A 27,610-nucleotide genomic window follows, 5' to 3' on the forward strand; every position below is an offset into this window, starting at 1 on the left:
TGAACTAAATGATATCCAAGGCCACTTCCAGCTTTTACTTTCTATGATTCCATGATTTTAATTGTCAAAATTACAAAGCATTTTTGTGGCATCAGAAGGGCTTATTTTTCTTTCATGCTTCCTATTAAATAGCACTGGCTGCTTATAAAAATTACTGTTCAGAAATGGATGGGAAGATGCAGGGGTGGGGGGACCTGAGGAATCACAACTATAGGACCAAACATAAGACTGGAAGAATAGGAACCTAAAAAACTGAACTAAATTGTGCTAAATAGTAGTAGCTCAACAAACAAAGGCTACATGTTTCTCTTTTTTTTTTTTTTTTAAGATTTGTTTATTTTACTGGAAGAGTTACACAGAGAGAGGAGAGGCAGAGAGAGAGAGGGAGAGAGAGAGAGAGAGAGTCTTCCATCTGATGGTTCACTCCCCAATTGGCTGCAACGGCCAGAGCCGCGCCGATCCGGTAGCTTCCTCTGGGTCTCCCATGCGAGTGCAGGGTCCCAAGCACTTGGACCATCCTCCACTGCTTTCCGAATTCACAGCAGAGAGCTGGACAGGAAGTGGAGCAGCCAGGTCTCAGTGCCCAAGCTACATGTTTCTGTATAAGATCATCTTGAGAAAAAAAGGAAAAGTAAACAAACTGTTTTCACTCATTTAGTGAGGAATCTGGTTTATTTAATGACTTGGTTTTCTTTATGCCATGTGGATATTTCACTCTTTTTTTCTAGGGCACTGAAATATCTCATCCCAGTAACATCCAAACATGCAATTGAGAAAAGTGGACTAACTCCAATCCACTCAGCCGCAGATGGACAGAATGCACAGTGCCTGGAACTACTCATTGAAAATGGGTTTGATGTCAACACCCTACTTGCTGAGCACATCTCCCAGAGCTACGATGATGAGAGGAAGACTGCACTGTATTTTGCAGTTTCTAATAATGATATCCATTGCACAGAAGTCCTTCTGACTGCAGGTGCAGACCCAAACCTAGATCCCCTCAACTGCTTACTTGTGGCAGTCAGGGCCAATAATCATGAAATCGTCCGGCTACTTCTCTCCTATGGAGCTAATGTTAATTGTTATTTTATGCATGTGAATGACACTCATTTCCCCAGTGCCATTCAGTATGCCCTAAATGATGAAGTCATGCTGAGGCTATTGCTGAATAATGGCTATCATGTGGAGATGTGCTTTGACTGCATGCATGGGGACATCTTTGGAAATTCATTTGTGTGGTTGGAGATAGAGGAAGAGGTAGTTCCAGGATGGACATCTTGTGTGATAAAAGACAACCCGGTGAGTTACCTCATTTTCTTCTTCATTGCATCATCCTAATTCTTATAAATGTAATTCACTTAGGAATGCTGTTGAGAAAAACCAACCCTAATCTTGGAAAAATTTTATTCTTGAATTATTGTTTGCAATGATATGGGAGTGTAAAAATAAAACCAGCCAAAAAAAAAAAAAACAATTGGAACAAATGTAGAAGATTGTGAAAGCGCATGTTTTTGTCACTTATGCCTATTTGATAGAATACTGGGGCTACAGAGAAAGGAGTGGGACTCTTTGTTGTGCTGATCACAGTAACTTCAGAGCTGTGCACATGCATTCGGGGCTCATAGCTTCACTGAAACAAGGAAACAACTTTTCAATTAATTTTCCACTTTGTGTTTATTACAAGAAGGTATTTATCTCCTACAACAAGAGAAAGAGTGGTTTTTCACAATAAAATTTAGTGCTTATGTATGTGGTATAAAAAAACTACTACTAAACTAAATTTTGTCAATTTTCTCAGTTTTGTGAGTTTATTACAGTTCCTTGGATGAAACACTTGGTAGGCAGCGTTATTCGAATACTCATTGATTACATGGATTATGTCCCCCTTTGTGCTAAACTGAAGTCTGCACTAGAAGTTCAGAGAGAATGGCCAGAAATCCGCCAAATACTAGGTAAAAAAAAAAAAAAAAAAAAAAAAGTTTTGCCTACATTTTTTAATTGAAAATTTACATGAGGGATGTATCTTAATGTCTTCTTCGATGCTTTTTCAGTTCTTTATTTTCAGAATTATCTGGAGTTTTAAAAATCATTCTTCACATTTTGTTACACATTTTTTGTTTTCTTGATATTTTCCAACTCTTTAATTGTATAATGAGTAATAGTATAGCTATAGTAACATTCTAACCACAACTCATTTTTTAGAGTTAGCTTCTGTAATATCTATCATATGATCTGTAGGCTGCAACCTCCATGTGGGCATGGATCTGCTTTGTTTCCTTTTGTATTCTCAAGGGCAAGCCTGGTGTCAGTAAGTACTCAATAAATATTTACAGAGTAAATGAATGAATGGAAGGGTTTAGAATTACACTGTTGATATGCTTTCTTGGAAGTCTTTTATCTTTAAAAAGATTTATTTATTTATTTATTTATTTGTTTGTTTTAAAGGGGGAGGGAGGAGAGAGAGAGAAACTCTTCCATCCACTCGTTCACTCCCTCAGTGGCCACAACAGCTGGGGCTGAGTCACGCTGAAGCCAGTAGCCAGGAACTCCATCCTGGGTGGCAGAGGTCCAAACACTTGTCTCATCTTCTGCCCTCTCAGGGACATTGCAGGAAACTCTCTCAGGTCTTAATTGACAAAGTCCTACCATCAAAGATTTGTGCTGTCAACAGGCCACAGCGTAGTTTCTAGGTGAAAATGTAATTATAATCATGAAAGTGAGCCATAATATAACTGTTTCAATGAAGCACAGTTTACATTACTCCAAATACAAATAGAAACAAGACAAAATGTCATAGATTGGCTATGACTCCTCTTTCAAAATATGGCTTTAAAAGAAAATGAACTTTTAGAGGCCAGCATTGTGGTATAGCGGGTAAAGCCACCACCTGCAATGGTGGCATCCCATATAGGAGCTGATTCACGTCCCAGCTGCTCCACTTCTGATCCAGCTCCCTGCTAATGGCCTTGGAAAAGCAGCAGAAGATGGCCCAAATGTTTGGGCCCTTGGCACCCACGAGAGAGACCCAAATGAAGCTCCTGGCTCCTGGCTTCACAGCCGTCTGGGGAGTTAGTCAGCACATGGAAGATTCTATCATCTCCGCTCCCGCCCCCCCCCCCCACGCCTCCCTCTCTGTTTGTAACTCTGCCTTTCAAATAAATAAATCTTTAAACACATTGAAAAAATGATAAGGACATAAAGAGAAGAAACCGTAGCTTAAAAGAGACTTCAAGGACATAGCAATTTAAATAGTATGCTTTAGTGTAGGGATAGTACTTGCAGATGATGAAACTCTAAGGGAAGTGATTAGGATACAAATCAGAAAAGAAGGTGCTTATGGGGGAAGGAAGAGACCCAGATCGGATGGACTGTGGAGGGAACCCTAGGATATCTGGTATCGTATTTCATGAGCAGGGGCATAATCAAAGATGATCACCTAATAATATTTATAACAACTTATGAAAGTTTCCTATGTGTAGTTTCTCTACCAGTATTTTATCTTATAATTAACAAGCTTAAAACAGCTTGGAGATTACAAGGGAAAGAACAGTAAAGCTTTGTTAAAATAATTCCCAAAAATTTAGACAGAACATGACAAGGAATTTAACTCTTGTCTGCCTTACTTCAAAACACAGCTTTGCTTCAAAGCACTTCTACACTGCTACTGCACTTCCTATTATAGCTAAGGTTTTATTTCTAAATATTAATTGTTCGTGTATTTTTATTGCAAGAGTCACCAATTCTGATGAGTTTAGAAAGGCAATACAAGTAGGCAAAAAAAAAAAAAAAAAAAAAAAAAGGACTTTGGTGTTGCTGTTTGTCTTATACAAGTCAGGTAGTTGCTATGAGCATGCTTAACCACTGGATGTCAGAATTATCCAGATATACTGAAGGCAGTGTCCAAGGAATCTTCAGAAAATTCATGGAAAATGTATATTTTAAAAACTATGCATAGATTTCAAAAATTTTTTGAGCTATGATAAATTTTTAATTCAATTTTCCATGGACTTTTTGAAGTACTCACATACTTGTTAGTGAAAATAATAAAATTATGACTTGTTTTAAAAACTTAGATTATATTTTCCTGCCTGTTGTGGTAACAATTTCTTCTCAATAATCTTTAAAAAACACTTTCAGTTTTTTTAAATAAATAAATTTAATAAATCTCAAATGTAACAGAAAAGTCATCAGTATGATTATTAAATCGAATGATAGTATTTATTGAATAATTAAAGGTGCCTATTTTCTAATGCTCTGTGTGAACTAATTTGGTTAATCTTCAAACAACCTTGTCAGGTATTTCCCAATATTACCACATTTCACAATGAGAGTACTCATATCTCAGGGGTTAAGTAACTTGTCCAGGGTCACACAAATACTAAGTGACAGAGCCAAGATTTTAATCCAAGTTGACTGTGTCCTGAGGTCACCTCTAAGTGTATCTGCTATGCTGCTCTTTTATGCATTCATATTGCTTGTATGGGTGGTTGTTTAAAAGTTTGTAGGAAAAAGGAAATAAAAGATGTCTATTTTGGTGCAAAAAAAATTGAAATCCATGCATGCAAGGGGTCTTCAAAAACTTCATGGAAAAAGCTTATTACGAAATTTTTTAAAAAATGTTTTGCTCCATGATAAATTGATCTTTTAATTCCACTTTCTATGAATTTTTAAAAGTACCCTAATATATCAATACAGCACTTTTAACATAGGCAAAGTAATAATTGATGATAAAACTAGCATTTTGAGTAACATTGGTATCTATATATGTTTTAAATATAAAATATTTTGATGTCAGACACTGGCAAAGCTCAGATTGTGCTATGAATAATGCATGGATTTGTATCAATGTTTCTTGAGTAATAACTCATCAGAAAGATTGCCAAAAGAGAGAGGAAGTAAAAAAAATCTGTATAATACCAAGAATTAAACAGAAAGAGATATGAGACTTTCTTAAATCAAATCCATTCATTCATTTACCAGCTTCTAGCTGAACACCCACAATGAGCCAGACTCTTCCTGGCACAGACACAGATTGAATCTCTGCTCCTATGGAGCTTAGATGCTGGAGATGTAGTCCAAACACTTAACCTGCAACTGGAATTTCAAATAAAATCACTAGTTGCTGAAGTGTGCACATGTTTTTCAAAATGACAGCATGCATGTTAGTCTGAAACAGCTTGTATCTTGTGCATCTGTCCACTAATATTGTTTTTAATATTTGCTTGTTCCCTATTCATTTTAGAGAATCCTTGTTCGCTACAGCATTTATGCCGGTTAAAAATCCGAAGACTTATGGGACTCCAGCGACTCTGCCAGCCAGACTTAATGAAGAGGCTTCCTCTACCACCAGTTATTCAAAAATACATATTATTTAAAGAGTATGATCTCTATGGGCAAGAGCTAAAATTGCCAGAATTTTAAAATACTATTTTAAAACATGATTTTAAAAAATATTTAAAAATATGATTCCCTCAGAGAATTGCTTAGAATCATTTAAGTGAATTTAAAGTCACTGTCAATTTTATAGGTGGATCACATGTTCTTATGGGAATGATGTATTTTATGTCTAAGGATCTTTACATTTTTAAGTGAATATTTGTATTTGTATTTCTATTGATTATCTGAACTTAGTCTTCAAATTCTCCCTATCAAGTGACTCCTACAATAGCCACAATCAAGTCTCTATATTAAAAAAATAATAATAATAATCCTTTGCTCAAACCTACATCTCCCACCAGGTGCTGGCCTATTTCTCTCTTCTCTTTGATAGCCCCACTAAATAAAAAAGCTCCAGTTTCCTGCACCAACATCTGGACCCTGTTGCCTCCAGTGCAACTATATTCTTGTTGCCAAAAGCAGTGAGCATTCTTCAGTCCCTCTTCCAATTGATTCCTGTAGCATCTGACACTGTGGTCTTCTCTCCTTTCCTCTTTTTCTTCTAATGCTATGTCCTCTGGGAAATTTCCTCCACTTTCTTGGCTACAGTCATTTTCCTGGTGACTACAACCTTTATGCTGAAAGTGCAGCACTTCTCATGTGCTTGAGGCTTCGGTAGACAACTGGCCTATGGACATTTGAACAAAAACACATCTCAAATTCAATAGGACCCCAAATGAAATCACCACTTCCCTTCATAAAAAGCCCTGTTCTCTTGTGTTTTCTAACTCAGTAGTTAGCACAATGATCAACTCAATTTCCAAAAGAAAAAGCCTGGACAAGGATTACCCCATTTTCTTCATCTGCTATAACAAATTACCAAATCCTAGTATCTCTTGAAGTCATCTACTGACATGCAGGCTTCTTGATTTGGCTCAATTTCTGGCTATTACCTTTTCTTCCCTGGCATTACACAGTGCAGCTTATCTGGCTTGCACACCTTCTGTCTTGCCCAAACACGCATGTCCTTACACACAGCATCTCAAACAGATTTATCATAAATCTATATAGAGTTTCACTCCCCCGTGCTCTGAGGATAAAGTCCAAGGTTTTCACATGGCCCTTCATGCTCTCACTCCTGCCTTCTTAACCTTACCTCTTGTTGTCCTCCCTCTCCTCCCTCCCCTTTAGCCATGGTAAACACTTTCTAGAAGTTTATTCTTTGAACAGTGACTCCCAGATTTGAAATTTTATATAGCACAGCAGTAGTTTTTGTTCCCTTAATTTTTTAAAAAAAAACATCTATTTCAAAAAATGCTACCATGGTCATTTCTTAAGAGGGGTCATTTTCATGCCAGAAAATAAAATGGTCCCAAACTCAGTCATTAAGCTGTAGTGACTTTAACATTGAAAAGACATACAGCATTTTCCTCATTGTCCCATTGATGGGTAAAAATGGAATCAAGGTCCAAGAAGTAACTGAGGACCTTTGTGTGAGGACTGCTGTAGAACAGACCTGTAGAATAGGTCTTTGCCTTTCCTCTCCTCCTACCTGAGCCTTCTTTCCACTTCCTTTTGCCCTTCTGGGTCAGATGAACTCCCCTCACCCTGCAGAGCCCAGGTTAGATGTGGCTTCCTCTAGCTTGAGAGGCTACTACCCAGAATTTCTGCTGGATTGTTCCTGTGCGTCTTCCCCCCTAGACTGTACGCTCCATGAGAGCAGGGTCTACATCTGTTTGTCTCCAGAATTTCTTCAGGACCAAACACATTCCCTAAAGCAGAGGGTGTACAGTAATTATCTGTTGCACATATCAAACGAATGAATGTTGTTAAAGACCCTCAGAAAAATAATCAGTAACCTCATGCTCAAATGATAATTTTGAATTTGTGAATTGGTTAATATAATCATTTAGATTTATTGTTATCAGATTTTAATAATGTATTTTCTCATATTTATTTTTAGAGGTTCCTATATTTTTCAATAAGAATACCTCACTGGTTTGTAAAGTTTTCAACTTGTATTTAACTTTGGCTATTTTTGAAAGGTAAATAAGTATAAATAAGGACACAGTTAAGGCTGTAATTTTAACCTCTTATATTACATAGAAACATATTTTGTATAAATTAAACTGTAAAGCATTTAATTTGAACTGTAATGTTTTGTACATGATTTCATAATTCCTGTGTTGCTTTCTTAGTTGTACTTAAAATGCTTTGTTACCTGTAGTTATTACTCCAAATAAATGACAATAAAAAATGGTACTGAAAATGACAATTTGCTTCATACTTCAAGCACTAAACTGTAATACACTGAAGTTTGAGCATTTTTGTGTAGATATATTATGAAATACCTTGTTGTAAAATCATAAATTAGCTGCATACACTATAGGTTTTGAGAGAGTACTTTTAGTATTTGTAACCCATGAGGAAGTTGTGTCTCATGACACTGGAGCAATTGCTGTGTCCGAAACAGATGGGGTCTTTTGCTCACCACATTTTAAACTCTTCTAGCAGGGTTCCTGTTTCTGGGAGGGCCAGATAGGCAGAGGAGCTGATTTCTAGCTCCTCAGGACTCCCTCTCCCCGAGCACGTCACTTTATCCAGGAGAAGGCAACAGCTGCATCTCCCCAGGAGCTTCGCAGAAGCCAAAATTCTGCAGTGGTACCCGTTGACCCTCTGTGGAGTCAATGCGACCCAGCTCCAATGCCACCTTTCCCAGCTGCCAAAAAGTCTGTGGCTGTGGGTTTTGAACTGTATCAAATGGAGAGTATAACGAGAAAGAAGAAGTACATCCGAACTTTCACTGGAGGGATTTTTGTTTTGTTTTGCTTTTCTGCAGGCCACTACCAAAGAATATCTCCATTTCTGGCTAAATAATTTCAAGACATACATTGAAACCAGGTGCTTCTGGAAAAATAGGAAATGTAAATATTGAATGTCAGGCATAGAATTTTCATAATACACATTGCCATGAACTTGTTAAAGACCTGCCATGTGTTCTGAACATTTTAGTGAGTCACAGGACATGTTTCCAAGCACCCGGATAACAGCACAGAAGATAGGAAAATGTTTGCATACTGGGCAGAAAGTATTCACAGGCAGAACCCCATCATAGGCAGGCTTTGGAAAAATCAGTACACACAAGTCCAACCAGAAGATGGAGTCTCTCAAGACGCAGAGAACACACTTAATCCTTTCTCTTGCATTGACCTTTCACCAGAAATTCGTATCCAAATTTCAGTTTCAAGTGTCATTACTCTTATATATAACCGCCTTTCAAATCTTGTATATCACCTCCTTTCAAATCAGAAATCGTTTATGACATCTAAAAATTCTAAGTTGCCTCAAGTTATCTCTGTAACAGAATGAATATGATACACACATATATATACACATCCACACAAGTGCACATATATGACCTACACATGTAACACATATATATACATGCACTGAAGTATGTCATGTCATTGCAGTGTCATATGTAATGTAAATAGCCAAGACATACACTTGTATTCCAATACCACATAGTATTGCTTACATGTGGAACCTAAAAATGGCAAATTCATGAGAAGAAAGCAGAATGGTGTTACCCAGGACTGAGAAGTAGAGGGGAAACGTTGAGGAGATTTAGTCAAGGATATAAAGTTTCAGTGAGCACGAATAAGTTAAAGAAATCTATTCTGCAGCTTGATGAATATAGTTAACAACAACACAGTGTATACTTGAAAATTACTGAGGCTACATTTTACCTGTTTTCACACACACAAAAAGACAAATACTGTGAAGTAATGAATATGTCAATTAGTTCAATTTAATTATTTCAAAATGTAAACATATTTCAAAACATCTTGTACATCATAAAATATAATTTTTTTCAATTAAAAATACAAAATATATGTAAAACATACCGATTACCTTGATAATATATTAAGTTATACAAATAAATGTTATCAATAAGAAAACAGACTTTGAGGCAGCTTGAGCCAGCTCTTGCAAACTATTAGCTGCTTGATTTTGATTTAGTATGAGCACTAAGAGCACATGAAATAAGAGCTCTTACTATTATTATTATTATTATTAGATAGTGGTAGTGTCCAGGGCCAGAGCTGCAAAAGTTGAAAGGTTTGGTCTCATGCTATAGACCTTCAGATTGTCATGACTGAATATGAAAGCATGAAAAATAATGTAAGTGATTTATGGCATCTATTATATCTAAATAGTTGGGCAGCACCCAGAGGATGAAAACTTAGCAGAGAATTTTCCTTAGCACATAAAACCTCATGACTTGTTTTGCTTTGTAATGCTCTCATCATCAATTATTGACAAAGGAATAGAGATATATTTAGAAGGAGCAGACTTATTTGACCTCAGTAGCCCGTGTTATGTAATCTCAGGGAATGCTGGAGATGTCTGGGGATTTGCTGTTTTCAGAAGGAGGCGGTCTAGTAATTTGAATCTGGGCACTGGGAGCCCCTGAGTTCAAATGCTGGATTGGCCAGTGATTCTACCAAAGGCACTTGACAGGAATTCACATTCTATGCTTTAGATTCTAGTGAACTGGGGGCAGCAAATTGCCCTTGCCCTGGAAGTCTGCCATCTCAGGATCCCCCTAGGAGCTTAATGATAAAGCTTCTTGAACACAGCCTGTGGTGTCAGGTAAGGTAGAAGATGTAGAAGGTGGTAAATGTGTTACCTGCCTTTGGACTGAGTGCCCAGTTATTTCTCTTTGAAGCAAACCACACTCCGCCTTCTCAAGGCAGCTTTTTTATGCTTTGTGGAAATTAAATAATGAGACATGATAGACTGTGGTTAACAACCCATGTCTCTGAATATCTGAATATGTCTTCTTGTTGTTGCTGCTGTTTTTTTTTAACTTTTATTTAATGAATATAAATTTCCAAAGTACGATTTATGGATTACAATGGCTTCCCCCCCATACCGTCCCTCCCACCCACAACCCTCCCCTTTCCCACTCCCTCTCCCCTTCCATTCACATCAAGATTCATTTTCAATTATCTTAATATACAGAAGATCAGCTTAGTATACATTAAGTAAGGATTTCAACAGTTTGCTCCCACACAGAAACATAAAGTGAAAAATAATAGATGATTTTTTTTAAATGATGATGAAATCAGATCAGACCTATTGTCATGTTTAATCCCAGTGAGAGTCAAGTTGGGAGTTGATAATTTCTTTTTTTTTTTTTTTTTTACAGAGGATCAGTTTAGTATGCATTAAGTAAAGATTTCAACAGTTTGCACCCCCATAGAAACACAAAGTGAAATATATTGTTTGAGTGTTCGTTATAGCATTAAATCTCAATGCACAGCACATTAAAGACAGAGATCCTACATGAGGAGTAAGTGCACAGTGACTCCTGTTGTTGACTTTACCAATTGACACTCCTGTCTATGGCATCAGTAATCTCCCTATGCTCCAGTCATGAGTTTCCAAGGCTATGGAAGCCCTCTGAGTTCGATTCTTATCTTGTTTAGACAAGGTCATAGTCAAAGTGGAGGTTCTCTCCTCCCTTCAGAGAAAGGTACCTCCTTCTTTGAAGACCTATTCTTTCCACTGGGATCTCACTCACAGAGATCTTTTGCCAGAGTGTCTTGGCTTTCCATGCCTGAAATACTCTCATGGGCTTTTCAGCCAGATCGGAATGCCTTTAGGGCTGATTCTGAGGCCAGAGTGCTATTTAGGACATCCGCCATTCTATGAGTCTGCTGAGTATCTCACTTCCCATGTTGGATCACTCTCCCCTTTATTTATTCTATCGGTTAGTGTTAGCAGGTACTAGACTTGTTTATGTGCTCCCTTTGACTCTTAGTCCTTTCATTATGATCAATTGTGAACTGAAATTGATGACTTGGACTAGTGATATGGCATTGGTACATGCCACCTTGATGGGATTGAATTGGAATCCCCTGCTATGTTTCTAACTCTACCATTTGGGGCAAGTCAGCTTGAGCATGTCCCAAATTATACATCTCTTCCCTCTCTTATTCCCACTCTTATGTTTAACAGGGATCACATTTCAGTTAATTTTCAACACTTAAGAATAACTGTGTATTAATTACAGAATTAAACCAGTCATATTAAGTAGAACAGACAAAAAAAACTACTAAGAGGGATAATGTATTAAGCTGTTCATTAACAGTCAGGGCTATGCTGATCAAGTCACCGTTTCCCATAGTGTCCATTTCACTTCAACAGGTTTCCTTTTTGGTGTTCAGTCAGTTGTCACCGATCAGGGAGAACATATGGTATTTGTCCCTTTGGGACTGGCTTATTTCACTCAGCATGATGTGTTCCAGATTCCTCCATTTTGTTGCAAATGACTGGATTTCGTTGTTTCTTACTGCAGTATAGTATTCTAAAGAGTACATATCACATAATTTCTTTATCCAGTCTACCGTTGATGGGCATTTAGGTTGGTTCCAGGTCTTAGCTATTGTGAATTGAGCTGCAATAAACATTAGGGTGCAGACCGCTTTTTTGTTTGCCAATTTAAATTCCTTTGGGTAAATTCCAAGGAGTGGGATGGCTGGGTCGAACGGCAGGGTTATCTTCAGGTTTCTGAGGAATCTCCAGACTGACTTCCATAGTGGCTTGACCAGTTTGCATTCCCACCAACAGTGGGTTAGTGTCCCTTTTTCCCCACATCCTCGCCAGCATCTGTTGTTGGTAGATTTCTGCATGTGAGCCATTCTAACCGGGGTGAGGTGAAACCGCATTGTGCTTTTGATTTGCATTTCCCTGATTGCTAATGACCTTGAACATTTTTTCATGTGCCTGTTGGCCATTTGGATTTCCTCTTTTGAAAAATGTCTATTGAGGTCCTTGGCCCATCTCTTAAGTGGGTTGTTGGTTTTGTTTTTGGGGAGTTTCTTGATCTCTTTGTAGATTCTGGTTATTAACCCTTTATCTGTTGCATAGTTTGCAAATATTTTTTCCAATTCTGTCGGTTGTCTCTTCACTCTCCTGACTGTTTCTTTTGCAGTACAGAAACTTCTCAATTTGATGCAATCCCAATAGTTGATTTTGGCTTTGACTGCCTGTGCCTCCCGGGTCTTTTCCAGAAATTCTTTGCCTGTGCCAATATCTTGAAGGGTTTCTCCAATGTTCTCTAGTAACTTGATGGTGTCAGGTCATAGATTTAGGTCTTTAATCCATGTTGAGTGGATTTTTGTGTAAGGTGTAAGGTAGGGGTCTTGCTTCATGCTTCTGCATATGGAAATCCAGTTTTCACAGCACCATTTATTGAATAGACTGTCCTTGCTCCAGGAATTGGTTTTAGATCCTTGATCAAATATAAGTTGGCTGTAGATGTTTGGGTTGATTTCTGGTGTTTCAATTCTGTTCCATTGGTCTATCCATCTGTTTCTGTACCAGTACCATGCTGTTTTGATTACAACTGCCCTGTAGTATGTCCTGAAATCTGGTATTGTGATGCCTCCGGCTTTGTTTTTGTTGTACAAGATTGCTTTAGCTATTCGAGGTCTCTTGTGCCTCCATATAAATTTCAGCACCATTTTTTCCAGATCTGAGAAGAAGGTCTTCGGTATCTTGATTGGTATTGCATTGAATTTATAAATTGCTTTTGGGAGAATGGACATTTTGATGATATTGATTCTTCCAATCCATGAGCATGGAAGATTTTTCCATTTCTTGGTATCCTCTTCTATTTCTTTCTTTAAGGTTTTGTAATTTTCATCGTAGAGATCTTGAACGTCCTTGGTTAAGTTTATTCCAAGGTATTTGATTGTTTTTGTAGCTATTGTGAATGGGATTGATCTTAGAAGTTCTTCCTCAGCCATGGCATTGTCTGTGTATACAAAGGCTGTTGATTTTTGTGCATTGATTTTATACCCTGCTACTTTGCCAAAATCTTCTATGAGTTCCAATAGTCTCTTAGTAGAGTTCTTTGGGTCCCCTAAATAAAGAATCATGTCATCTGCAAAGAGGGATAGTTTGAGTTCTTCCTTCCCAATTTGTATCCCTTTAATTTCTTTTTCTTGCCTAATAGCTCTGGCTAGAACCTCCAGAACTATATTGAATAGCAGTGGTGAGAGTGGGCATCCCTGCCTGGTGCCAGATTTCAGTGGAAATGCTTCCAACTTTTCCCCATTCAATAGGATGTTGGCTGTGGGTTTTTCATAGATTGCTTTGATTGTATTGAGGAATGTTCCTTCCAAACCCAGTTTGCTTAGAGTTTTCATCATGAAAGGGTGTTGTATTTTATCAAATGCTTTCTCGGCATCTATTGAGATAATCATATGGTTTTTCTTCTGCAGTCTGTTAATGTGGTGTATCACATTGATGGTCTTGCGCACATTAAACCATCCCTGCATACCAGGGATAAATCCCACTTGGTCTGGGTGGATGGTCTTTCTGATGTGTTGTTGCATTCTATTGGCGAGAATTTTATTGAGGATTTTTGCATCTATGTTCATCAGGGATATTGGTCTGTAATTCTCTTTCAGTGCTGCATCTTTTTCCGGCTTAGGAATTAAGGTGATGCTGGCTTCATAGAAAGAATTTGGGAGGATTCCCTCTTCTTCGATTGTTCTGAATAGTTTGAGAAGAATTGGAGTTAGTTCTTCTTTAAATGTCTGGTAGAATTCAGCAGTGAATCCATCTGGTCCTGGGCTTTTCTTTGTTGGGAGGGCCTTTATTACTGTTTCAATTTCTGTCTCAGTTATGGGTCTGTTTAGGTTTTCGATGTCTTCCTGGTTCAATTTAGGTAGGTTGCATGTGTCCAGGAATCTATCCATTTCTGATAGGTTTCCCTGTTTGCTGGAATACAAGTCCTTGTAGTAATTTCTGATGATTCTTTTTATTTCTGTGGTGTCTGTTGTTACATTTCCTTTTTCATCTCTGATTTTATTGATTTGGGTCTTTTCTCTTCTTTTTTTAGTTAGTTGGGCCAATGGGGTGTCAATTTTGTTTATTTTTTCAAAAAACCAGCTCCTCGTTTGGCTGATTTTTTGTAATGTTTTTCTTGATTCAATCCTGTTGATTTCTTCTCTGATTTTAATTATTTCTCTTCTCCTACTAGATTTGGGTCTGGTTTGCTGTAGGTTTTCTAGATCCTTGAGGTGAATTGAAAGCTCATCTATTTGGTGCCTTTCTAATTTCTTGATGTAGGCACCTATTGATATAAACTTTCCTCTTAACACTGCTTTTGCTGCGTCCCATAAGTTTTGGTATGTTGTGCTGTTATCCTCATTTACTTCCAGAAAGTTTTTGATTTCTCTTTTGATTTCTTCTATGACCCATTGTTCATTCAGGAGCATGTTGTTCAATCTCCATGTGTTTGCATATGCTCTAGGGATTCCTGAGTTGCTAATTTCCAACTTCATTCCTTTATGGTCTGAGAAGCTGTTGCTGCTGTTTTTAAAGATGTGTTTATTTGAAAAGAGGAGTGGGGTAGGGGGAGGGAGAGATTTCTTCTATCCACTGGTTCACTCCCAAAATGGCTACAACAGCCAGGGATGGGCCAGGCTGAAGCCAGGAGTCCAGAACTCTATCCTGTTCCCTTACCTGGGTCACCAAGGCCCGAGTACTTGGGTCATCCTCTCTTGCCTTCCCAGGTGCATTAGCAGGAAGATAGATTGGAAGTGAAATAGCAGAGACTCAAACGAGCACTCATTATGGGATGCCAGTATGCCGTGTAATTAATATGTTAATTAGTTAATTGGTGCTGTCCTCGGAATACACCTTGATTAAATGTAGCAAAAGTTTAATCACTTGTGACTGGAGGATGCTCACATTTGCTTAGGCTTTTCTTCAACTGACTGGAAACCTGTTTATCTGCCCTTAACTATCCACCTAGTCCACTCTTGGGAGGCCACACTAAATAATTAGTTGAGGTACTAAAAAGATTAAATTTACTCTGTGGGTTGGAGGGTACCCTGATTAAACCTGAACTTCAACTACATTGAGTAGTGAGTCTATTGTAACTGAAGACACTTTTTCCTTTTTAATTTTTAACTTTTTTTTTTTTTTTGACAAGAAGAGTGAGAGAGAGAGAGACAGAAAGAAAGGTCTTCCTTCCATTGGTTCACTTCCCAAATGGCCGCTATGGCCGGTGTGCTGTGATTTTTAACATTTTTTAAGGTTTATTTATTTATTTGAAAATCAGAGTTATACAGAGAGGAGAGGCAGAGAGAGAGGTCTTCCATCCAATGGTTCACTCCCCAATTGGCACAACAGTCGGAGCTGTGCTGATCCTAAGCCAGGAGCCAGGAGCTTCTTCTGGGTCTCCCACGTGGGTGCAGGGGCCCAAGGACCTGGTCCATCCTCTACTGCTTTCCCAGACCATAGCAGAGAGCAGAGGATCAGAAGAGGAGCAGCTGGGACCAGAACTGGCACCCATCAGGAATGCTGGCACTCCAGGCCAGGGCGTTAACCCACTGTGTCACAGCACTGGCCCCTGAAGATACTCTTTTAAAGAGGAAGCAAAGCTTTTTACTTGACAATCAATCAAAAGTAAAGTTTAAAATGCAAGTGAATTTCAGAGGCAGAATGACAGTAAATCTTTTCTTAACAAATTTTGACAAGGGAAAGTTCACAGAAAGAAAAGTCTAGGTGTTTCCTAAGGTCATGAATGTGGAAAGAATCTTGAGAAACATTTAATTCATTTGAATATGTCTGGAAGTCTGCTTGGATAACAATGCCTTTCATTTGTCCTCTGTTTTACAGTTCACAAAGCATTTCACATACATTATCTCACTTGATTGTTTTTTTAAGATGTATTTATTTATTTGAAAGGCAGACTTACAGAGAGGCAGAGGCAGAGAGAGATCTGTACTCCTCAAATGGCCACAACGGCTGGAGCTGAGCCAGTCCAAAGCCAGGAGCCAAGAGTTTCTTCAAGGTCTATCATGTGGCTGCAGGACTTGGATCATCTTCTGCCACTTTCCCAGGCCATAGCACGGAGCTGGATTGGAAATGGAGCAGCCGGGACTGGAACCAGCGCCCATGTGGGATGCTGGCACAGCAGGCAGCGGCTTTACCCACTATAGCCCCTCTCACTTGATTCATATAAGAACTCTAACAGCAGGGCAGGGCAGGTTAATTACCTCCTTCCTGCAGATGAAGAAATAAATCATGTGGTTAATTAAATTAATTAAAGGCCAGAACTAGGGCTCAGCCTGGGATTTCTGACCCCAAACGCAAGCTCTTTCTATCTCGTTATTTTCAGGTCATCAAAAAGTGGAAGAAATTAGAATATGCATCAACCATATAAACACAATGTGGCATGCCTATACAATGGAATATTGTTCATCGACAAGCTGTACCATAGGTGAACCTCAAAAACATTGGGTATATGAGAAAAGTCAGACACAAAGCACAACTCCATTTATTTAAATATCCAGACAAGGCAAAGATTTGAAGAGAAAAAACAGATTAGTAGTTGCCTGGACTGGGGATGGGAACATGGGTCAATGTGCACAAGGGATGTTTGTGGAATAATATACCTGGTTTGTAGTGGTGGCTGCACAAGTTGGTGAATTTACTAAAAAAAAAAAATTGAAATTCACACTTAAGGTGGGCAAATGTTATTGCATGTAAAGTACGTCTCATAACATCACTTTAGAAGAAGGTATTTGGCCTAGCAGATACGACACCAGGACACCCACATCCCAGTTAAAATGCCTGGGTTTGATCCCCGGCTCTGGCTCCTGATTCCAACTTCCTGATAAGGTGGACCCTGGGAGGCAGTGCTGATGGTTCAAGTAACTAGGCTCCCAACATCCATGTGGAAGACCTGAGTTGGGTTTCCAGATCCCAGCTTTGCACCTGCTTCCAAACTATTTGAAGAATGACCAGTGGTCGGTCATTCTCTCTCTCTCTCTGTCTCTCTCTCCCACTCAAAACAAGAAAAATTACTTGGGATGGGGGCGGTGTTGCGGCATAGTGGGTAAAGCCACCACCTGCAATGCTGGCATCCCATATGGGCACCAGTTCTTGTCTCAGCTGCTCCACCTTTGCTCCAGCTCCCTGCTAATGGCCTGGGAAAAGCAGCAGAAGATAGCCCAAGTGTTTAGGACCCTGCCACCACGGGAGAGACCTGGATGAGGTTCCTAGCTCCTGGCCCAGCACTGGCTTGTTGCAGCCATCTGGGGAGTGAAACAGAAGATGGAAGATGTCTTTCCCTCTCTCTCTGTAACTCTTTCAGATAAATCTTGTAAAAAATTACTTGGAAAAAAAGGAGTAAGAGAAGCAAGTCTCTCACTGACAGATGATCCAGTGTTATAACCTCACTGAGGAGGCCCAGCTGAACAACAGTCATGTGACTCAGAGGAAGCACTTGGTTCTTGGCAGCAGCACACAATTTATTCATTTTGACGCACTGACAAGATCAGTAAAAGCAGATGATGTGGTCTTCAAGGGCAGCACAATGTTTGCTGTCTTCATACATCTTATCTGGGCCCTTAATCTAGACAAATGCAGCTTGCTCGGCAAGCCTCTAACATGCTCAGGCCAGCTGTAATATGACTTTTCTACCTTTTTCTCTTTTTAAATTTAAAAATAAATGCAGACAAATATGCAGTTCTGAGGGCTGGCAGTAAAGGTTCCCTGCGTGGTGAAGGGCCAGGGACGAGGTTACCAGCGGGATCCGTCTTCTGCAGCACCTTAGCTCCAGTTCCGACTGGATGCAATTGAAGAGAGCAAGGAGAATGGGAGAGTGTGGAGATGAGTGCTGGGGGAATTCAGGGCCAACACGTAACAGGCTGTGGGTCTCAGGAACACAAGGTACTGTGTCAGGAATTGTCAGTTAGGAACTGCGAGTCTATGCAGAGAGACTCTCTTTGATTCTCGTGATAAAATTGTAGATGACAAAACTCAGTAACCATGTATGAGCTTTCAAGCACTGATAGGACCACAATTGGGCACACTGAGTTCCCGTGTTCCTGCTCCTGGATTGACTTTGCCTCCCATCTCTCTCTTCATAGCAGCATCTCAGCTTTGCTTTGCTTTGATTTTATCTTATTGATTTGAAAGGCAGACTTACAGAGAGAGAAGGAGAGACAGGTCTTCCAAATGTTAGTTCTTTCCCCAAATGGCCGCAATTGCTAGGGCCGAGCCAGGCCAAAGCCAGAAGCCAGGAGCTTCTTCTGAGTCCCCTAGGTGGGTCCAGGGGCCCAGACACTTGGACCATCTTCCACTGCTTTCCCAGGTGCATTAGTAGGGAGCTGGACTAGAAGTGGAGCAGCTGGGACTCCAACCAGAGCCCATATGGGATGCCAGCATTGCAGGCAGCAGCTTAACCTGTTATAGCACAACGCTGGCCCTGGATCTCAACTTTTCTGCTCTTTAAGGTACCACTGCCCTGTGGGATTTGGAATTTTCTAAAGGTGCAGTTGTCATAAAGCTGAGCACAGAGTGTCTCAAGGAAAAGGACCATGTCCTGGATGCTTGCCTGCCACATCATTCTTCCTTACAGCATAGTGAGGCAATCTGTCCAAACCCAGCACTAACACTTGCTGAAATGAATGAGAGATCTATTTTCCCCCAAGCAAAATTCCCTTTATTAGAATGTCAATTAATGGGGACCGGTGCTGTGGCACAGATGGGTAAAGCCCTGGTCTGAAGCGCCGGGATCCCATATGGGCGCCGGTTTGAGTCCCAGCTGCTCATCTTTTGATCCAGCTCTCTGCTATGGCTTGGGAAAGCAACGGAGGATGGGCCACATCCTTGGGCCCCTGCACCGGCGTGTGAGACCCAGAAGAAGCTCCTGGCTCCTGGATTCGGATCGGTGCAGCTCTGGCCATTACAACCATCTGGGGAGTGAACCAGTGGATGGAAAACCTCTCTCTCTCTCTACCTCTCTGTAACTCTTTCAAACAAATGAAATAAAATCTTAAAAAAAAAAAAGTCAGTGAATATCAAATGTCTCCTCTTTCATAAGTGGAATTCCTATTAATGTTGCATAAAAAAGAAACACAATAGATGAAATTCAGCTATTTCCCACTTTTGGATTCTGAACATCATTTGGTTTTATCATTAGAGCTTTAACATTATCAGTTTATCTGTTCATTTACTTGTTACTTGTCCAGGACACATCTTTACATGTCTGAATCAGATTCACAAATGATAATCACACCCACTACACACCAGGTCATGAATTGCATGCTTTACTACAAGTCTCTTCCATCCCATTTCATTTTGATGTATTTTGAAATGACCAACTAGTAGACCTCAAGGTCAAGCAGCTTACACTTACAGAACGTAACTATATTCATCAATTACAAGCTCAGATATACTTAAAGAGATTTCTTAACCTCTCAGGACTTGAAAATCCATTTTCATCCTTTGCAAAATGGAAGTAATCGTATTTATTTATTCAAGTGTTGAAGTAGTAACTAGTAGTAAGTAGTAGTATGTTCAATTATTAAACAGAGATCAAATTGCTATGATATACTACCTGGAACATTGGCTGTATACAAAAGTACCTTGCAAACTATAAATATCAAACAATTGCAAGATATTATTATAAATAGCTCCAGTAATTTTAAATTTGACTCACGCTCACTACCACACGTTGGCATAACTGGGAGATTTGCTTGGCTGCCAAGTGTGAAAGTGAAGACCTGATAAGGGAGTTGCCAGTTCTCATCTGATCCCTGTAGCCTGTTTGGTCTGTCCAGCTGTCTGTCCAGAACCTGACCTTTGCCTGACATTCTCCCCTGAGAGCCTCTCTCCGGCTATTTGCGAAGCTCTCAACAAACAAACAGAGTAAAGTTGGAAATCTAACTTCCTTAGAAGCCTTAACATTCTCAACAGTCTTATTACAAACCATCTGTGGGAAATGTTGAGAACTCAAACCCTTCTGTGCTGTGGGAAACATGCTAGATCTATTTCAGGAAGCAACTTTGCACCTGCAACAGTGAGAGAGATTAGATAAGGCTTAAAAATATAAAAATAAAAGGCAGGTTCTAGTAGAAAGGGTGAAAATTGGGAACAGATTGTTTAAAGTAGATCGACGGGGGGCAGGCACTGTGGCATAGCAGGTAAAGGCGCTGCCTATAGTGCTGGCATCCCATATGGGTGCTGATTTGTGTCCTGGCTGCTCCACTTCCAATCCAGCTCTATGCTATAGCCTGGGAAAGCAATGAAGGGATGGCCCAAGTCCTTGGGCCCCTGCACCAGTGTGGGAGACCCAGGAGAAGCTCCTGGCTCCTGGCTTCGGATCAACACAGCTCCAGCCGTTGCGGTCTTCTGGGGAGTGAATCAGTGGATGGAAGATCTCTCTGTCTCTCAGCCTCTGCCTCTCTGTAACTCTTCCAAATAAATAAATAAATCTTAATAAAAAAGTAAATCAATCCTTGACATTTATAATAAGAGAATTTCCAGTTTCTCAAATTTGCAAATAATATAGGATCAGAGATCCACTTTTCCTCATCATTCAACAGAGGCCAATTTAAATAAGAAGGGCATCTATGAAATGAATAGAAATGCCACCTTGAGATCTGAACCCTTGGGAGCCAGACAGGTCCATTCGTCAGTATGGGAGCCACACTCAAGCAGGCTCAGACTGACCATGAAGCATGAGCGTCTAGGCCTGTGAGCACCAGGGTTTCCAGTTGTGGAGAGCTCTGGTTACTATCAGGTAGCATTTCTGGAAAACTACTTGGAGAACTCTCAGAAGAAGGAAGCCTGAATCACCTAAGACCTAGTACTTTGTGATGATTTCTATTATTGTTTTAAATACATTTCCACTTTTAAAACTAGTTTTATATTTTTAATGTTGTATTATTATTTTTAAGAAGATCTCCAGCATTGTAGAATCTTCAGTCTCTTTAAGACCTGGATGCATCCTGCTCTACACTCCAACTAATGGGCTCTGTTGTGTGTGTGTTTAATGCAACCTACTTCCTGAACATCAAATAATCATTGTAGGCCTTGGAGACAGCCACTGGGACAGACCCAGCCCTTTCCCTCAGGGAAAACCCCTGTCCTGTGAAGAACTATTGGAAATAAGCCATCCCAAGTGTGATCCTGCCATGAAGCAGTTCTGTAGCAGCAGGAGCACCAAGCTAGCCTCAGGCATCAGGACCAGTCTCCCTAGGATAGACCTGAGCAAAATGAAGAAGAGACAAAGGCTCTCCCGGCAAAGGGAGGAGCAAATGCAGTGATTTGGGATAGAGTGAGTGTGGTGAGTCACGAGTGAGAGGCAGGGAAAGTGACCCAAGCTGAGGCCAGAGAGCAGAGAGGTGAAGAGGTCTGATCCCAGAGTGGGGAGGGGACATGGGGGGGCAGAATGTTGCTGAAGTTTGTATCTGAGGCATGACAGAAGTCATTCAAGGGTTTTAAGCTAGCAATGACCTGATGAAATTATGGTTTTGAAAAGACTGCCTGTATTATAGGAAGAGGGAGAGAATCAGCAATGATGCATCAGGGATACTAACTAGTTCACTGCTGCTATCACAAGAATACAGGACAGTAATTTACATCCAAGACAGAGAATAGCAGGAAGCAAAGCAGGAGTTCAAGAGCTGATTACCCTGGAACTGTGATTGAATATGGAGGTGTTGTATGAGGAGACAAAGGAAACACAGGATGCAGCAATGGTAGGCGAGGCCTGGGGATGGGGAAGGAGAAAAGGGGAAGTCAGAGTACTGATTTGGGGCTGGTTGAGTTTTAGTACCTCAGTAGTTACTTTCATGAAACATTTTCAAACTTGAGGATATCAACTCTTTCAAATCATTGAAACTACATATGATGAATCTTCAAAAAGTTCATGGAGGGAACAGATGTCCAGTCTAGTGATTAAGACCCCTGCATCCCACCTTGGAGTGTCCTGGGATTGGATCCCTGGCTCCATTTCCTGACTCCAGCTTCCTGCCAAGGCAGAGCCTGTGAGGCAGTGGTGATGGTGGAGGTAACTAGGGTTACTTTAAGGGAGACCTGTGTGGAGTTCCTGGCTTCTGGCTTCTGGCTTCTGGCTTCAGCTTCAGCCCAACCATCATCTGTTGCAGGACTTTGGAGGATGAATGAGTAGTTGGTAGCTGGCTCGCTTGCTCTCTCTCTCTCTCTCTCTCTCTCTGCCTCTCAAATAAATACAAAATAATTTAAAGAATGATTTTGGGGGCCTGCATTGTGGCACAGAGGGTAAAGCTGTTGCCTGTGATGCTGGCATTCCATATGGTTGCATGTTCATGTCCCAGCTGCATCACTTCTGATCCAGCTCCTTGCTAATAGACTGAGGAAAGCAGCAGAAAATGGCCCAAGTGTTTGAACCCCTGTCACCCACGTGGGATACCCAGATGAAGCTTCTGGCTCCTGGCTCCTGCTACAGCCTGGTCTAGCCCTGGCCACTGCAGCCATTTGGGGAGTGAACCAGCAGGTGGAAGATCTCTCTCCCTCTGTCTCTCCCTCTCTGTGTAACTCTGACTTTCAAATAAATAAATGTCTTTAAAAACAATGCTTTTAATGTTCATGGAAAATGCACGTTATAAAAAATATATGCAAAGATTTCAAAATTTTCTGCACCAAAATAAACTTACCTTTAATTCTATTTTTCCATAAACTTTTTGAAGTACCCTCATTAAAGTTGTAAATGACAAGGCCTGTTGAAGAATAAGGCAGAGGGTGAGTACAAATAAGTTTCTAAATTAAACATTAAGCCTGAATTCGGTGTCATATGATATATAAATATTAGATATAATTAAAATTAAATATGCTCATATAAAATGTTCAGTTAGTGTTATTTTGTGATTACAAATAGAAATACCTATTACAAACATCCTGAAATACAAATAATTCCTGAAATTACCAAAGTCCTTCCGAGATCTGGGGATAATTAAAGTAAGAAAACAATTGATGGGGCTTCTCAAGTCTCTTGAATATGAATTGCCAAAAGTATACAAGTCATAAGCAATGTCACTACTTTTAGGAAGTGGGATCTCCCTCTACTACAAAGTGTTGGGCTAAAGTAGGGGTCAGGTACAGGTATTCTTAGGGGCCTGTAATGTCCATGAACAGTATTTTTTTTTTTTTTTTGACAGGCAGAGTGGATAGTGAGAAGAACAGAAAGGTCTTCCTTTGCTGTTGGTTCACCCTCCAATGGCCGCCACGGCTGGCGCGTTGTGGCCGGCGCACCGCGCTGATCCGAAGGTAGGAGCCAGGTGCTTCTTCTGGTCTCCTATGGGGTGCAGGGCCCAAGCACTTGGGCCATCCTCCACTGCCTTCCCGGGCCACAGCAGAGAGCTGGCCTGGAAGAGGGGCAACCGGGACAGAATCCGGCGCCACGAGCGGGACTAGAACCCGGTGTGCCGGCGCTGCTAGATGGAGGATTAGCCTAGTGAGCCACAGCGCCGGCCCATGAACAGTATTAACAAGTATCTGCCTTCTGGCACAGTTGCTTCTGTGATTTTGGGAGATATTGATGAGTTTTGCTCACTCTCTGGTTGGGTATCTATTAATATAGGACTGATACATTTGTCTGTATTTAAGAAGGCAAAGTATGGCTGTGAGGGAATGTCAGCGATGTCCTCTTAACACTAGATGATAATAAAGTCCCAGATTCCTTGATAGAATCCTTTAAATGAAAGATATTCATCATCTATAATAACCTGCCAAAGCGTTATGCTAGTGGCTTAAAAAAAAAAAAAAAGGATGGGGAGAGCAAGATGTCAAAACAATTTCTTTAAAATAATAAATGTGTCAGGCCATTTTGTCTCATCGCCACTGACTCCCTACCTCAATTCCAAAAGAGCTCAGCCTTGGCTTTGGTTTCCACACTCCTGTGTGTTTGCTCTGCCTGGAAAGCTCTTCATCCACTTCTGCACCTTCTCAGACTCCACCCATATTTTCATCTGTCCTCCGCAGCTCTTCTCTCCTTGGCGCCTGGTTGGAGTTATCACTGCACTGTCTTGTTGTCAGCTGCCTGCCTCTCTCCCATGAGCATGAACTCTTGGAGGGCAGAGACTGACTGCGCTGATTTCTATTTCTGTTTGTAATCCTAGCTTCTAGCACAGACCTAGCCTGGAATTGGTAACTGGTGAATGTGTGTTGAAAAAACAAACACACACATAATAACATCTTCAAAAAGAAACAGAAAGGCAAAAAAAGATTGAAAAAGGAAGTTCTGTTTTCACATAAAAAACCATTGTAATTCATAAGCTGTACTTTGGAAATTTATATTCATTAAATAAAAGTTTAAAAAAATCAATTGTCAATATATTAGGAGATGGTGTCTGAATCAAGAATTAAGAAAAAAAATTCCCTAAATAGACTTTTTCCTAAACAAAAAGTGCTAATTTTCAAAAGGCTTGTTGTATTTGTGACTCAAAAAAAAAAAAAAAAAAAAAAAAAAACACTCCAATTCTGCTCCGTAACAAAATGTGACACGAATTAGAAATTCCAAAATAAAAAATACTGATGGTTGAATAAATATGTTTGGATATTTTCAATATAGAGAAGGTTCCAAGACAATTTAAATTATTCACCACACTTATGTCCAGCCAGAAGATAGCTTTGTTCACACAGCAGAATTATATTGTATTAATATAAAGTTTCTGGAGGGAACTTACAGGAAGACCCCTGAACTGAGGTCATCCATGAGTTGTGATCAATGTCACAATCAGTAACTTGTATCAAATATACTATGATTTGTATCAAATATACTAATATACAAACATAAGGAATCTCCAAAAAGCTTATGGGGAATGTGTATTATGAAAAAAAACTGTACGTTGATTTAAAATTTTTGGCACTAAAATAAATTTCTATTTGAATTTTATTCTTCCAAGAACTTTTGATATTCTTGCAAGTGGCCGTTATTCTTAAGTTCTTAGGATAGTGTCCTTGGAAGGCCATAATTTTGTCAGTGATTTTGCCGCAAACACCTCAATGCCTCCTCAGGAGTCATTTTCAGAATCTCTATGGAACACTCAAGATTTGACAGAAGAAAATAACAAGATTATAGTCATTTTGGGTTGTTACAGTAATCAAAACAAAAACTATGAGCTTATTTTTTACAAGATCAGTTTAACCAGTTTTAACCAGTAAGAAGTAAAATTTTCTAAGGATTGGAGCCTCCAAAAGTAAGAAGGAGCTTTGGAAATGGACTATTTTCCCTGGTGATGTTCAAGTAAATACTAAATAATAAAGTGAGTATTAATATTTTCAAAAGTCCTTTGGAATCTGAGAATCTGTGATTCTAAGAATATTTGAGTATTTTATAGTCACACTAAATGTGTATTATAATTTGTAAGCACCAAGCCCTTTGTTCTCCACGTCTGTGTTCCAGTGTTAGAGAGCTCCCTGCATTAAAGAGTAGCTCCTACAGTCTTTCTTTCCTCTTCTTTAGCTCTGTTTTTCTCCATAGAATTTATGTCTGATGGGTTCTGCATTTGCATGTTCATTTATATATTGTCTTTGTCTTTACAAGCTCCATGAAGGAAGGAACTTTATGGGTTTTTTTCACTACTTTAATACCAGTAACTAAATTAGAATTTGGCATGAAATAGTCAAATAAGAAATAGACCAAAAAATTACAGAAAAATCATAAACTTGAGAGAGAAAAACATAATTCCACTATTATTTGTACAAAATGACATACCCCAAAACTTTCACAATGGTCACTATATCATATATGCCCAACACTTAATTGTTGGAAAAATAAACTTGTGCCATGACTACATGTATTTTTGTCTCCTCTTTTTCTCAAGGAACACATACATTTCACATAGCTATAAGCATTGTTCATCTTTTTACTTAAAATGTCTTTATCATCTCAGCTAAAGCTTTGGTTGTCATGGCTTGATGGCATTGCCAAAAATCAAATACATTTTCAAATAAAAAGGATGTGTTTCTACTGAGACTACGTGGAAGTAGATGCTAAGGCTATAAAAAACCAATGAACTCATCATTTCCAATTTCAACATCATCTCTCTCATTAGCATCAGTGAAAAGTGCCATGATTATTCTTGGAGGCAGAAAATCATAATGAGTCCAGATCAAAATAACCAAAACATTCTTGCAAAAGAACAAAACTAGAGAATTCACACTTGTTTTGTACAATTTTTAAACTATTTATTTGAGAGGCAAAGAGACACACACACACAAAGAGTGAGACTGAGAGAGAACACTTTCATCTGCTGGCCCACTCCTCAAATGCCCACAAAGAAGTCAGCAGCCAGGAACTCAATCCAGGTCTCCCAAGTGGGTGGCAAGAACTCAACCACTTGAGCCATCACCACCACCTCCCAGGGTGTGCATGAACAGGAAGCTGGATCCAGGTCTCAAACTCACATTCTCTGGTGTGGGACACAAGCAATCTAATCAGCATCTTAACTGCTAGGCCAAACACCCAATCCCAGAAGATTTAAACTTCTTAATTTCAAAATGTCCTAACACAGTACAGTAATTAACACCATGTGGTATTGGCATAAAATTGACAAATAGATCAATAGAATAGAATTTAAATAAAATAATCCCTTCATTTAGTCAATTTTCCACAAATGTGCCAACACAATTCAAAAGGGGAAAATAATCTTTTAAAAAAATGCCAAAAAATTGGGTATCTGCATACAAAAAGATAAATTTATAGCCTTACCTTACATATACACAAACATTAAGTCAAAATGTATAAGCCCAAATTAAAACTCTAAAACTATAAAGCTCTTTGAAGAAAATATGAGTATACCTCTCTGGCCTTAGGTTAGGAAATTTTTTTTTAAGATTTTTAAAAATTTTTTTGAAACGCAGTTACAGAGAGGCAGAGGCTGAGAGACAGAGAGATCTTCCATCCACTGGTTCACTCCCCAGATGGCCACAATGACAAGAGCTGCACCAATCTGAAGCCAGGAATCAGGAGCTTCTTCCAGGTCTCCCAAGAGGGTGCAGGGATCCAAAGACTTGGGCCATCTTCTACCGCTTTCCCAGGCCATAGCAGAGAGCTGGATTTGAAGTGGAGTAGCAGGGACTCGAACCTATTATGCCTCAAAGAGAAAAACTGATAAACTGGACATTGTCAAATTACCAATACTTACTCTTTGAAAGATGCAAAAAAAAAAAAAAAAAAAAAAAAAAAACAAGAAAAAAAAAACAACAACAAGCCACAGAATGGGAGAAAATTTCTGGAAGTCTTGTATCTGATAGATTACTTGTTTTCAGAATATAGAAAGAAGTCTCAAAACTCAGTAATAAGACAACTCAATTTAAAACTGGACATAAACCTTGAATAGATATTTTACCAAAGGAGGCTTAAAATGCC

At 39.5% G+C, this 27,610-nt stretch overlaps 1 protein-coding gene and 1 long non-coding RNA gene across 12 annotated transcripts in view; one reads left to right on the forward strand and one right to left on the reverse strand.

The window, feature by feature from the left end:
• ASB15 (ankyrin repeat and SOCS box containing 15) overlaps positions 1-7,648 on the forward strand; it is a 30,463-nt gene extending 22,815 nt beyond the window's left edge. For 5 of the 10 annotated variants that reach the window (XM_008258258.4, XM_008258259.5, XM_002712073.5 and 2 more), the window contains 3 exons: positions 729-1,299; positions 1,799-1,952; positions 5,243-7,648. In XM_008258258.4, the coding sequence (XP_008256480.1) occupies positions 729-1,299; positions 1,799-1,952; positions 5,243-5,421 (904 nt within the window). In that variant the 3' untranslated portion in view covers positions 5,422-7,648. The remainder of the gene's footprint in view (positions 1-728; positions 1,300-1,798; positions 1,953-5,242) is intronic. The other 5 variants (XM_089329496.1, XM_089329494.1, XM_089329495.1 and 2 more) reach the window with 1 other exon arrangement.
• On the reverse strand, positions 310-24,342 carry LOC138849058 (uncharacterized). 2 transcript variants are annotated; one of them, XR_011387437.1, is made up of 3 exons: positions 24,091-24,342; positions 22,896-22,958; positions 310-612 (listed from the first exon to the last, which is right to left on the reverse strand). It is a non-coding gene; the product is annotated as an uncharacterized LOC138849058 (long non-coding RNA). The 2 variants fall into 2 exon arrangements; XR_016231756.1 differs by lacking the exon at positions 310-612 and adding an exon at positions 16,798-16,900.
• Positions 24,343-27,610: the final 3,268 nt, after the last annotated feature.

Source organism: Oryctolagus cuniculus, chromosome 3 (assembly GCF_051225735.1).
Source record: "Oryctolagus cuniculus isolate XC-2025 breed Fujian yellow rabbit chromosome 3, ASM5122573v1, whole genome shotgun sequence".
In the NCBI taxonomy this organism is placed as follows: Eukaryota; Metazoa; Chordata; class Mammalia; order Lagomorpha; family Leporidae; genus Oryctolagus; species Oryctolagus cuniculus.